The sequence below is a fragment of the Chrysochloris asiatica genome, unplaced genomic scaffold, assembly GCF_000296735.1.
Source record: "Chrysochloris asiatica unplaced genomic scaffold, ChrAsi1.0 scaffold00211, whole genome shotgun sequence".
In the NCBI taxonomy this organism is placed as follows: domain Eukaryota; kingdom Metazoa; phylum Chordata; class Mammalia; order Afrosoricida; family Chrysochloridae; genus Chrysochloris; species Chrysochloris asiatica.
This window is the reverse complement of record NW_006408729.1, coordinates 1244613-1258093: the sequence shown is the minus strand read 5'-3', so window position 1 is coordinate 1258093 and position 13481 is coordinate 1244613. Positions and strand designations below refer to the sequence as shown.

Below are 13481 nucleotides of genomic sequence, written 5' to 3'. Positions count from 1 at the left end.
CCAGCCTTAGGTTTCCTTTAGCCTTAACGTTCTCCAGTGGTCACTCACCGTATAGTATCCAGCGTTGAAGACCTGATGGTTTTGGTAAGAGGCTAAAAGAGGTCTGCTGGGAAGCGGTCTAGCCACCGCGCACTGGGTTTCAGGTCGGCCCATCGCCTCGGGCGGCGGCTTTGATTAATGCAGATAACGGGTTCAGTTCCTGGCGTTCGCCACCTAGCTTTTCCTGCACATCTGCGGCGCGGTCTCACGGAGGAAGTTCAGCCCAGTGGTGCCTGAACCGACCCAGAAGTGACTCCGGCCGAGAAGAAAACCGCGCACGTTCTCCTAGGCGCTTGGAAATCTCGTGGTCGCGCGTCAAATTGGAGCGCCTTGCTTTGCTGCAGTGTCGCCTTCCCCTGGGCGGTGGAGCCACACTGACCTCTCCTTTACCTCTCCGGATCTAACAACGCCTCCCACTTCCCCAAACCTCGGAACCGGACCCACGGCAACAAGTTTCTTTTCGCTGGGTGGCTCCGACCGCCTCTAGGGCCAGGACGAGCGCGTTCCCATAGGACGCTCCCAGGAAAAGTCTCCCAGGAAAGTGTTGCTGGGCATCGAGTTACTAAGTGCTGTTACTAGTGTGGCGCTGCAGGATAAAGTATTGGACTGCAAGGTCGGCGGTTCAAACTCACCTTGGAAACTATACAGGGTCGTTGTGAGTTGAACCGACTTGACGGCACTTAGCAACAACAAAATCAATTTTCAGACCTATTGGCACAACGGTTAACCGTTGACTATAAGCCAAGAGGTTGTTGTTGTTAAGTACCTTGGAGTCGGTTTCTACTCATAGCGACCCTGCACAGGGTTTCCGAGGCTGAAAATCTTTATGGGAGCAGAACGCCTCATCTTTCTCCCGTGGAACCGTTGGTAGTTTTGAACTGCTGACCTTGAGCTTAGCAGCCCAATTCATAACCAGTACACTACCAGGAGGCCAAATATACATACCAATGGCTCAGCGGGAGAAAGACCTGTGATCTGCCCACATAAGGATTCCTGCCAAAAAACCCAATGAGTCCGAATGCACTCCACGCCACCGAATAATAACAACAAACCAACTTCTAAATCTTGTATTTTTACTCAATCTCTTAGATGTGTCTCCTCAGGAGCAGTGGGAAAACAGGATTCTCTCTTCAAGTGGCCAGTTAAAAGGCAGAGTAAAAGACTTGTGGATTTCCTCCTTCATCTTTCCTTTTTAAATACAAATCATTTTTTGCTGTATTTGTAGTTTAACACTTTCAAAAGCAATTTGATTCTTTTTCATTCATTTCTCACTTTCATTTCTTTGCCTACTCTTATCTACCCCCCACCCCACACCCACTTCTGTGTAGTTTGCGTTTACATATGCCTTTCCCGGTGACTTTTATTTCAGAAATAAAATTTTTCTTACCTGTTGTTCACTCCTGTAAGCAGGTGGTCATACTTTATTTTAATATCACCGATTTTCAGATAACAGGGACTTATCCTTAAGTACATTTCTCCATTAGACAGAAATCACTCATTCCTCATTCAGTTCCTTTCTTATGGAGAATGAAGCCTAGGCTCTGTCATACATAACTTCTTCACAGCATCTAAGACATTGTTATTTTCCTAAATGGTATTCTTCCTGTCCTAAAACTTGCAAAAATCCCTAGTGACATCTAGCTTCCTCTTATCATAGGAATGAAATACATTTTTCCATCTTTCAGTCATGGATACATCACAATTTGATCAACATGACTGGATAGAATTTTTTTTTGGTCTGGGTGTTACTTTGTTTTATAATTTATCTGAGACACTTACTGGTGTGTACCTTCGAGTTGAATTCATTTTGTAGAATTCATCTTGAGTTTGTTAATTCCTCTATATACACATTTACAACTGTTCACATATTACTTTATGACATAAATTCACTTTGGGCTAAATTACACCAAAAGTTAAGCCAAGTCACTTAGCCCAGCTTCCTAATTGCACAAACCAGAAAACTAAAAGCCCAGATAAATCAGGTGATTAAATCTACATCACAAAGCAAGCCATCCATGATCTTATAGTGGAATAGTAGGTATAGAACCGAAAGGTAAATCTTATTATACTCAGTGGGGTCTTCTGGAATGCTAGTTAAAGTATCCTTTGTTATGAATTCTCAATCACCTTTATCAACTACATAATAATCTTCTTAGACTTAAATTTTTATTATTTCATTTGCCATTCCAAAAATTTTTTTTGCTCATATTAATTGGAGGACTCTTGGTGTGGTGCTAAAGGATCAGCACTGGTTGTCCTGGTGTTATATTATAGGATAAGCACTAGGCTGCTAATCGCAAGGTTCAAATCCACCATTCACTCCTTGGAAACTCTATACAGGGTCACTATGAGTTGGAACTGACTCGACAACGCTTAACAACAACACAATTAATATCCTAGAAGAAAAGGCTAAGAGTAACTAATCATTTATTGAGTATTATACGTGCATCTTACTACTTAGTCTTTTGAGGAAGAAATAAACCAAAAACAAGCATAAAATACAAAAACTAGAAGCAACAAAAAGATTTCACCCCAACAAATACGTTGTTGTTGTTAAGTGCCGTTGAGTCAATTCCGACTCATAGGGACCCTGTATAGGATTTCCAAGGAGTAGCTGGTGGGCTTGAACTGCCATTCTTATGGTTAGAAATCCAGTGCTTATCCTACAGTGTCATACTACTATAGAATCCATTTTACTTAATTCCTTGAAATTTGTATTTTAATTATATAATTGATTTGACTCCGTCATATGAGTTATTTTAATTATTTATCCAGGAACGATTTCCAAATTTCACATTCTCTTGTCTTTTTTGGTGAAGAAATCTATATTTAATGTATAAAATATCTCAAAGAATAAAGCTCTTGGATTTGATGGAATACAAATTGAAATCTTTCAACAAACTGATGCAGCACCAGAGACACTTACTCATCTATGCCATGAAATCTGGAAGACCTGGCCAACTGACTGGAAGAGATCCATATTTCTGCCCATTCCAGTGGAGTGTGGAAATCATTGGACAATCTCATTAACATTGCATGTGAATAAAATTTTGCTAAAGATAATTTTAAAATGGCTGCAACCATACATTAATAGAGAACTTCTGGAGGTTCAAGCCAGATTCAGAAGAGGATGTGGAATGAGGGACATCATGACTGATGTTTGATGAAGCTTGGCTAAAAGTAGTAAATACCAGAAAGACGTTTATCTGTGCTTTATTGACTATGCAAAGGCTTTCAATTGTGTGGATCATGACAAGCTATGGATACATTACAGAGAATGAGTATTCATGAACAGTTAATTGTGCTTATGATTAATCTGTACATAGACAAAGAGGCAGTTATTCAAACAGAACATGAGAACACTGAATGGTTTAGAATTAGAAAAGTTGTGTGCCAGGATTGTATTCTTTCATCATACTAATTCAATTTGTATGCTGAGCAAATAATCCGTGAACCTGACTTAAAATACTCACTGATGAATATCAAAAACCACAGCGTTCAATATGGGTTGCACTTCAATGTAAAGAAAACAAAAATATTCACCACTGGACCAATAAATAACATCCATATAAATGGAGAAAAGATTGAAGTTGTCAAAGACTTTATTTTTCTTGGATCAACCATCAACACTCATCGAAGCAGCAGTTAAGAAATCAAACAATTTATTGCATTAGGCAAGTCTGCTGCAGAAGACCTCTTAAAAGTGTTGAAGAGCAAAGATGTTGGTTTGAGGACTAAGCCAAGCCAGAGTATTTTCAATAGCTTTATATGCATGTGAAAGTTGGACAATGAATAAGGAAGAACATAGAAGAATTAATGTATTTGAATTATGGTATCAGAGAAGAATATCAAAAGTACCATGGACTGCCAAAAGAACAAACAAGTCTGTGCTGGATGAAATACAGCCAGAATGCTCCTTAGAAGCCAGGATGGCCATACTTCATCTCTCATACTTTGGACATAGTATTAGAAGGGACCAGTCCCTGGAGAAGGACACCATGCTTGGTGAAGTGGATGGTCAGTGAAAAAGAGGAAGACACCCAATGAGATGGATTGGCATAGTGGTACAAGCAATGGTCTCAAGTGTAGCAAAGACTATGAGTTTGGCGCAGGACCAGACAGTGGTTCATTCCATTGTGCATAAGGGCGCTTTGAGTTGGTACAACAACAGCAAGCATGCATGGATGGGAAGATTTAACATTGTGAAAATGTCAACACTACCCAAAGTAATCTACAGATAAAATGCAATCCTAATCCAGATTCCAACACCATTCTTTAAAAAGATGTAAAAACTGATAACTAACTTTATATGAAAAGCCAAGAGATCTTTGATAAGCAAACATTACTTAAGAAGAAGAACAAAGTTGGAGGTCTCTCACTTCCTCATCTTAAAATCTACTACATATCCACAGTTGTCAAAACAGGTTGGTACTGGTAAAACAAATTTCTGATCAATGGAACATAATTAAGAAGCCAGAAGTAAATCCATCCACATACAGTCAACTGATCTCTGCCAAAGGGCCAGAAAACATCAAATGGGGAAGACATAGTCTCTTCAACAAATGGTATTAGCAAACCTAGAAATCCATTTGCATAAAAACAGAATCATATATCACACCACATATAAAAATAAACAACATGGATTAAAGACCTAAATGTAAAACCTAGAACTATAAAGATCATCAATGAAGAAACAGGGATAATAAACGCAGGGGCTCTGCTACATGGCATAAATACACTTTGTTGTTTAGTGCCATGGAGTCAATTCCAGCTCATGGTGACCCTCTGCCGCGTTTCTGAGAAGGGGCTGGTGAGCATAACTGTCAACCTTGTAGTTGAAACTGACTTTACAGTCCAATGCATTAACCCACAGTGCCACACCAGGACTCTACAAACTTTAAACATAACTAAAAACACAAATATCAAAAAGCAAAATAGACCACTGGAATCTTCTAAAAATTAAACACTTGTGTGTTATCAAAATATTTCACAAAAAAAGTAGAAAGAGAACCCAGAGACTAGAATTTTTGTTTTGTTTTGTTTTGCAATGGCATATCAGACAAGGACTAATTTTTAAAAGTTTATTGGAAACTATGGCACCTCTACAAGAAAACGACAAATAACCCAGTTAGAAAACGCAGAGGACACTTCACTAAAAATATTTGGGTGGCCAACAAACATATGATGTTTATTGTCTATTACAGTTATGCAAATCTTAACAATAAGCTATCATCTCACCCCAGCATTAAAAGCAAAGTTCAAAACAAAACAAAACAAAACAAAAAACCCAAAACACCAGAAAATAACAAATGCAGGCAAGGGTGTGGAGAAACTGAGACACTCCTGTATTTCTGGAGTGTTTGTAAAATGGTACAACCACTGTCAAAAACAATATGGTGCTTCCTCAAAAAGTTGGAAATAGAAATAATGTATGACCCAGTAATCCCTCTACTTGGGTATATATCCCCAAGAATAAAAGCCATGACACAAGTAGATATAAGCACACCCATGTTGTTTGCAGCATTATTCATAATACAAAAAGACAGAAATAGCCTAAGTGCCCATCAATGGAAGGACAGATAAATAAACCTTGGAATATTACGCAACACTGAAGAATGATGATGACTCTGTGAAACCCCTCATAACATGGATGAACCTGGAGAACATTATGCTGAGTGAAATCAGTAACAAAAGGACAAATGTTGTATGAGACTAACTGAAGAAAGGATTTTCATACTGAAAGAACATTCTTTGATGGTTCCCAGCAGGGGGAGGGAAGGGAGAGTAATTTACTGGCTAGAACTTAGACATCTGGGTGACGGGAAAGGCAAAATGCATAAAGAGGGAAGTTGACAGAAAAATGATGAAGACAGGTGAAGGCACAGGGAGGAATGCATAGGTTATATATTATTATATATAGGTAAATATACAGATACACAGGCTAAATGGGTATGAGAAGAAGAGTAGGAGTATACTCTCAAATACATAATGGTTTGACAGAGGATGTCTGTACATGGGTATTTACCTTTACTGCAAATAAACCTATTAATGTGCTGTAGCACACAGGGGACAAAACGATGAAAACTTCCTGGACATTGCCAAACACCTTGAGGCAACGAGTTACTGGGCCTGGGGGCTCAGGACCATAGTCTCAGGAGACACTACTATCAATTGGCATAACATCATCCACAAAGACGATGTTCTACATCCTACTTTGGTGCGTACTAACTGGAATCTTAAAAACTCATAAGCGGATACCCACATGGTCTCTCCATGTGCAGAAGAAAGAAGAGGAATGAAAATTGAAGATGCTTGTAATCAATTAACTTGTAATAGAATATGTGAACATCAGTTTCCATGACTCTGAAACCAGACGAACCTAGACGGTGCCCAGCTACCACTACCAATTGTTCTGAAAAGGATCACATTAGAAGGTCCTGGATAGAGTGGAAGAAAATGTGGAACAAAACTCACAATTATAATAAAAACAAAAACCAGGTTTACCGGTCAGAAAGAGACTGGAGGAACCTGAGACTATGGCCCTCGCCCACCCTTTACCAACCAAGTGGTAAATAGGTTATAGAGGGGACAATAAACACTATTGAATGGTCAACCATTCAATATCAAAAGGGCAACATTTACCTGGGGACAAGACTCAGAGGGAAGGTTGGAATGCAAACAAGAACCACAGAGAAGTATGGTAACTATTGTTACATGGAGTGGATTGAAATAATTGAGATGAAACAAAGTGCATGATTTGTTGGATGCAAAATTGATGATCTGCTCTATAAACCTTCACTCAGTTCATAATAAAAATTTTAAATTATTACTGTTTTAAATTCAAATTTTAATTGTATACGCTTACAAGCTGAGATTTTAAAAACTATTCTCTTACATTTGTTCAGTATGTTTTATGTCATCTTCCTATAATGATTTCAAAAGCGATGACAAAAATGTATTCAAAGAATCAAACTATGGTGAACAATTATATTAAAAATGGTGCAAATTTTCATTAATATGCCATTTGTTGAAAAGCAATAATCGGCGAGTCTTCTTCATATCCAGGCTCATTGTGGAAAGGAAGGGTCTGCCTTCCCGCATGGCAAGGAGATCCTGAAATCACAAGCTCCAGCCTCCGTCAATGATTACAGGGTTGCCTGTAACGTAGGCAGACTGCAGTGATAAACACAAGGAGACAGACAATTAGATAGGTTAACACAGCTGTGTTTCTTACATGTTATGATTGTTGTTGTTAAGTGCCATAGAGTCAGTTCCGACTCATAGTGACCCTGTATAGGGTTTCCAAGGAAACCTTGTGGTTCCCAGTCCAGTTCTTTTCTAACAGTGCCACACAGGATTTAGTAACCTTGTGGTTCCCAGTCAAGTTCTTATCTTACAGTGCCACACAGGATTTAGTGACATAAAGATTTGAATGGGCCCTGGTGGTGCAAGGTCAGTATTCGTCTACTCATCAGAAGGTTGGTGGTTTTGAACCTACCCAGTGGCTCTGTAGGAGAAAGAGCTGGCAATCTGCTTCCATGAAGATCATTGTTGTTAAGTGCTGTCGAGTCTAGGGTTTCCAAGGGGAGTTTGAATCACCGACCTTTCGGTTCAAACCAACCTTGCAGTCCAGTGTATTATCCTGTAGTGCCATACTAGGACTCCATTCCATAAAGATTGCAACCAAGAAAGCCCTATGAAGCAACACTACTTTGTCACATGTGGTTACTACAGCACTGACTTAATGGCACCAAAGAACAACAAATTTAATTGAGGAAGAATCAGTGGCTCAGTTCAAATGGCCTTTCTTTGAACAAATTAAATCAAAATCTATCCTTATCTTGTAAACACAGCATCTTAGCATAAATATACCACAGAATTTCTAAAATCGCACTATCTTAATGGACAAACTGTGGCCAAATGTGACTCAGGATAATGATCTATTTTGGAAGAATACTGCTTACTTCATCAGAAGCCAAATAAACGCAGAGCTGGGCTACTTCTTCTGCAGTTGCAAATCTTCCTGTCTTCTGTCTCTTGAGAAAATCGCTCAGTGCCTGTGACCAGAGACCATGCAATACATCAGTGATGTGAGCTGAGGTATGCACTCAACTGCAACTCCTTCAGGATGTCAAAGCCATGAGGAATGTAAGAGTTACCACTGGCTTGCTACTTTGATTAATCATGCATGACACACAAGAATATCATAAATTATGGATCAACCAGGTTTATGGCTACTCTTTCACCCATGCTACTCAAATGATTTGTGTTATACTGAAATGCACTGACACTGTGACGGAACAGAGAGTTGACATTTTACAAACAGGCATATTTTAACCAAAACATTTAAACACATTTAAAATAGTATATATATATACATATATATTTACGTGTACCTCTTCAGGATTTGGTCTTGCTTGTATTCTCTCTTGCAGAGATGGGGTGTCAACTGTTCCTAAATCAAAGGGGGACATTCAGAATGGTTACTTACTTGAACTGAAAAATAAACTGATAATTAAACTTTAAACTTCATTTACATACAATATGAATAACAATGGGTGAAATCTAACTCCATGACTTAGAAATGACAATTTCACCTCTCCCTGAATCATTCTTTACTTAATTTTCACTTTACTTATTATTTAATTATTAAAGAAGGCTTATAACATTTTCATAATTTCTAAAAACATAAAATGGTTCTTTGTGATACGAGGCGGGGACTCTGCGTGAATCATTCAGCGTTCCCATGGACATGTACATAAATCACATTGCTGTTGTTAAGTGTTGTCAAGTCGGTTTGGACTCATAACAACCCTGTATAAGGTTTCCAAGGATCTTATGGTGGGTTTGAACCACTGACTTAGTGGTTATCAGTTCAGTACTCGTCCTACAGCACCACACTCTAGTGACTATGGACATTAAGTACTTTCACATGTATTACCTCATATAATCCTCGCAACATACCTGTGAGGTAGATACATCCTACAAGCAGTTCACCAGTACGAGGATAATGATTGCCTCAATGATCTCAAAACCATTCTCTGTCATCAGGTTTGCTGTGGGGATCTTCAGGGACAACCCATATTTGTTCCATCATTTAAAATTAGGTCTATGTATGTAAATATCTTTAGTTCACAAGCTGCAGATCAAGAGAAACTACCCCTGAGGAGCCTCATCTCAATATGGATGAAGTAAATGATCTAGATGAGATTCCTTGTGTGGTGCAGTAGAATTAGCACTAGACTGAAAGGTTGGTTTGAATTGTAAGGTTGGCAGTTCAAACTCACTAGCCACTCCTTGGAAACCCTATACATGGTCGCTATGAATTGGAATAGACTCAAAGACATTTAACAACAGATGATGAAATTCTAGATCTTGAGCTAATATTAAAATGGGATGGTTTTTTTGGAAGGACTTGGATGGGGTGGTCCTGGCGCGGATAATCACTAGACTGCATACCTCAAGGAGGTCTGTCATTCAAACTCACCAGTTACTCCTTGGAAACTCTATACAGGATTGCTATGAGTCAGAACCGACTTGATGGCACTTAAGAACAACAACAGGATGAGGTGGGAGCATTTTGTACATGGGAGGTGTGTGAATCAGTGGGGGCTACGCAGGCAGTCTCCAAGATAGTCCCAAATGATTGTGCCTTTTGGTATTCACACCTTGTCCAAACTCCTCCCATATTGTAGCAGACCAATAAAATAAAGCAGAAGTGATGATATGTCATTTCTGGGATGTGGTTAGAAGACTATGTCTTCTATCTTGCACTGTGCCTTGGAAGTCAACTAGCAAATAGGTGAGTGAGCTTGGAAGTGGATCCTTGAGCTCCAGTCAAGCATTATTGGCTTATTTGGTTGTCGTTGTTATTTTTAGGTACCATCAAGTCAGTACCAACTCATAGCGACCTTATGCATAGCAGAACGAAACACTGCCTGATCCTGGGCCAATCTCATTACTGTTGCCACGCTTGAGTCCATCGATGCTGCCACTTGGTCAATCCAGCTAGTTGGGGGTCTTCCTCTTTTTCTCTGATCCTCCAGCTTACCAAACATGATATTCTTCTCCTGTGACTGCTCCCTCCTGACAATATGTCCGAAGTATGAGAGACCAAGTTTGGCCACCCTGGCCTCCAAGGAGCACTCTGGCTGTACTTCTTCCAACACAGATTTGTTGGTTTCATGGGCAGTCCATGGCACTTTCAATACCCTCCTCCAACACCATAACTCAAAGGCATCAATTCTTCTCTGGTTTTCCTTATTCACTGTCCAGCTGTCGCATGCATATGAGGTGATTGAAAATATCATGGCTTGGGTCAGGCACACCTTAGTCCTCAGCTGACATCTTTGCTCTTCGACACTTTAAAAAGGGCTTGTGCAACAGAAATGCCTAATGCAATACGTCCTTTGGTTTCTTGACTGTTGCTTCTGTGAGTGTTGATATTTGATCCAAGAAGAATGAAGTCCTTGACAACTTCAATCTTTTCTCCATTGATAAGAATGTTGTTTATTGGTCCAGTGGTGAGGATTTTTGTTTTCTTTACATTGAGATGTAATCCATACATTATTATTGGCTTATAGTTGCTATAAATTGTGACAGAACTTGTTAGTTTGAAAGTAGGGTAAGATCTCAGATTCTTCCCAGTTCTTGACATATGACAGATACGGTCACACACCTAGGATAACATTATAATGTATGATTGGAGAAAAGCAAATGTGAGAGATAATGTATTACATAAAGTTGAACATGATTTAAAGGAAAAGAAATTATATTAATTGTCTAGTCTGTAATAGAGAATTTATTATACGTTACTTCTCTAAATCTTCATATTAGACCTAAGACATAGATGCTGATATCCCAAATTCACAGATTAAATGAGTTAATCATATACATGAAAAATCCAAACTTCAAATTTCAGAGTAAGAGAATCATACTGGACAAATTCATTTCTATCCTAACCCAGAACTTATACAAGGCTATTGATCATATACACGAGCATTATATCTGACATATGAATGACACTTAATGACTATTTCATGAAAACGTCTTCATATTATTCCATTGTCACTGGACTCTGCAGTGTCCATGGCATGGCACAGACTGACACAATGCGCCACAGTCAAAACAAGTCTGGTGTTGGAGAGTTGTGACTGCACAGCCCCCAACATCATCCTAGACACACTCTTTCTTCCTCAGGTTTTCTTCAGCACTGGCTCAGTGAATCACAGCTAGAGTACCGGTCCCACAACTTCCTTGTTCCAGAGGGTTTGCTAACATATTTTCCAACCCTCTGAGAAGTCCAGCTGCTAAAATAACCACATTTTTTCCAGTTATTCCACTGAGTAAGTGATACCACGAATATTTATACTAAAGTATAACTAAATATATAAAAGTATAACCACCACAGTATAGGTGAAAACCCAGAGAGGTGTCTCTCCTGCATTCTCTTTTTACCAAGTTAATGTTACTTATGTTTACCTATGTATTCTAAGAAAAATAAAATATCCCTCTCATGGAAATATTGTATTTTGAAGTATGATTTAGTTGCTTTTTCTTTTTAACTAATACATCAATGACTTCCAGTTGGAAGGGGGAACATGATGGATCCTATCAAAATCTTCTGTGGAACTTTTCAAACTACGTGTTGTTCTCCCCATCCACTTTCTTTGCAGATTTTGGCATGCCCTTCAACTTTTGAAGTATCTCACGAGTAATTTTAAAATGTTTCTCCTTTCCAGCTCCCAAAGGAGGCCACCCAAACCCACTGCTGTCATGTCAGTTTCTTCTCATGACGACCCCATCTGTTAGAGTAGAACTGAACTCCAGGACATTTCAGAAGCAAATCATCTGGACTTTCTTCTGTAGAACCACTGGGTAGATTTAAAAATGACCAGACTTTAGATTAGCAGTTCAGGGTAAATAGTTTACAAACTATCAAACAAGTTGAGAACTAATTTTACCCTGATACTGACTCGATGGCACCTAACAACAACAACAACATAGCTAACCTATTGCCATCAAGTCGATTCCTACTCACAGCAACTCTTTATAGGATTTCTGAGGCTGTGAATCTGTATGGAAGCAGAAAGCCTCATCTTTCTTCTATGGAGTGGCTGGTGGGTTTGAACTTCTAACCTTGAAGTTAGCAGTCCAGAGCTAATTACTATAGTGCCACCAGGACTCCTTTGATCCCTGATAGGTAATATTTGATTTCATTTCAGAAAGGAAGCTAGAAATTCTTTTTAGGTGCATTGTATTCATTGGAACCAGGTAAAAGGGTATATCTACTTAATAGACACACCCACAGTTCTGGTGTGGCACTGTGGGTTAATGGGCTAGACCGCAAAGCCATTTGAAATGCAAGGTTGGCGGTTCAAGCTCACTAGCTGCTCCTTGGAAACCCTATATAAGGTCGCTATGGGTTGGAATCGACTTGACAGAACTTAACAACAACAACAAAACAAGAGTTAATAAGAAAATGAGACCGTATTTCTAAAAAAAATAAGTGATTGAATGCTTTCATTTGGAGACACTGAAGATCCTTTCTACTAGCATTACATTCTGCCCTTCTCCTTTCTTTCATGAGAAGCTGGCACACATTTTAAACAAAGACAGTAAATATTTTTGGCTTTATGGACCATTTGAATGCCTTAAAACTGCTCACATTAACTGTTGCCGCATGAAAACAACCATAGTTAATATATAAACAAATGGGTGTACATGTGTTTCAATCAAATTTTATTTACAAAAACAAGTAGTAAGTACCTTCTGTACACAGGGTTGATAGGGATGGGCAACTTAGACATTGGCTACCTAAAATGGGGGGTGGGGGGCTATAAAGGCATGAAGTGGCTGGCTTACAAGTTTTCAAGAGGGAGTTTAATTTCAGAGTGTGCGGGGGAAGGTAGAATCCCCACTGAACAGTTTTCATCTTGTCTAGATGAAGATAGGGATAAGATTCTTATGACTCAATAGTGAGTAATAGTTATCATAACTAACTGTGATGGTCACAACTGCAAAAGTAGAAGTTTTGTAACAAAAAATGGGGACTAATTAATCTTACATCCAGGGACAGAGCGCCCTAGGACCATCAAGGGAGAAGAGCATAAGAGGAATGTGGAGCTTTATCTAGGGAAGCAGCAACACCAAAGATGGAGGAAGAGAGGAGGTCATAGAGAGATAGGGCAGCTAAGGACTCTAGACTTATGGAAAGAGAAAGGCTGTATGCTGGTGGCCAGGAGGCAGGCTTGTAGAATGTGTCCTTGAATTGTTTCAATGATTACATATTCCTGAGTGTTTTTGTGTATATCAAATTGTTGTTATGTGCCGTGGAGTCGGTTCCGACTCATAGGGACCCTGTACAGGGTTTCCGAGGCTGTAAATCTTTACTGGAGCAGAAAGCATCATCTTTCTCCTGTGGAACAGTTGGTAGTTTTGAA

The 13481-nt window shown here is 39.2% G+C and overlaps 1 protein-coding gene across 1 annotated transcript in view; it reads right to left on the bottom strand.

Annotated features, from left to right (window-relative positions):
- Positions 1–6991: 6991 nt before the first annotated feature.
- The window catches only part of BDH2 (3-hydroxybutyrate dehydrogenase, type 2), a 44630-nt gene continuing 38140 nt past the window's right edge, over positions 6992–13481 (bottom strand). The window contains exons 6-8 of the mRNA XM_006872710.1: positions 8436–8494; positions 8004–8096; positions 6992–7212 (exon numbers count right to left, since the gene is read on the bottom strand). Coding sequence (XP_006872772.1) covers positions 7159–7212; positions 8004–8096; positions 8436–8494 — 206 coding nt within the window. The 3' untranslated portion in view covers positions 6992–7158. The remainder of the gene's footprint in view (positions 7213–8003; positions 8097–8435; positions 8495–13481) is intronic.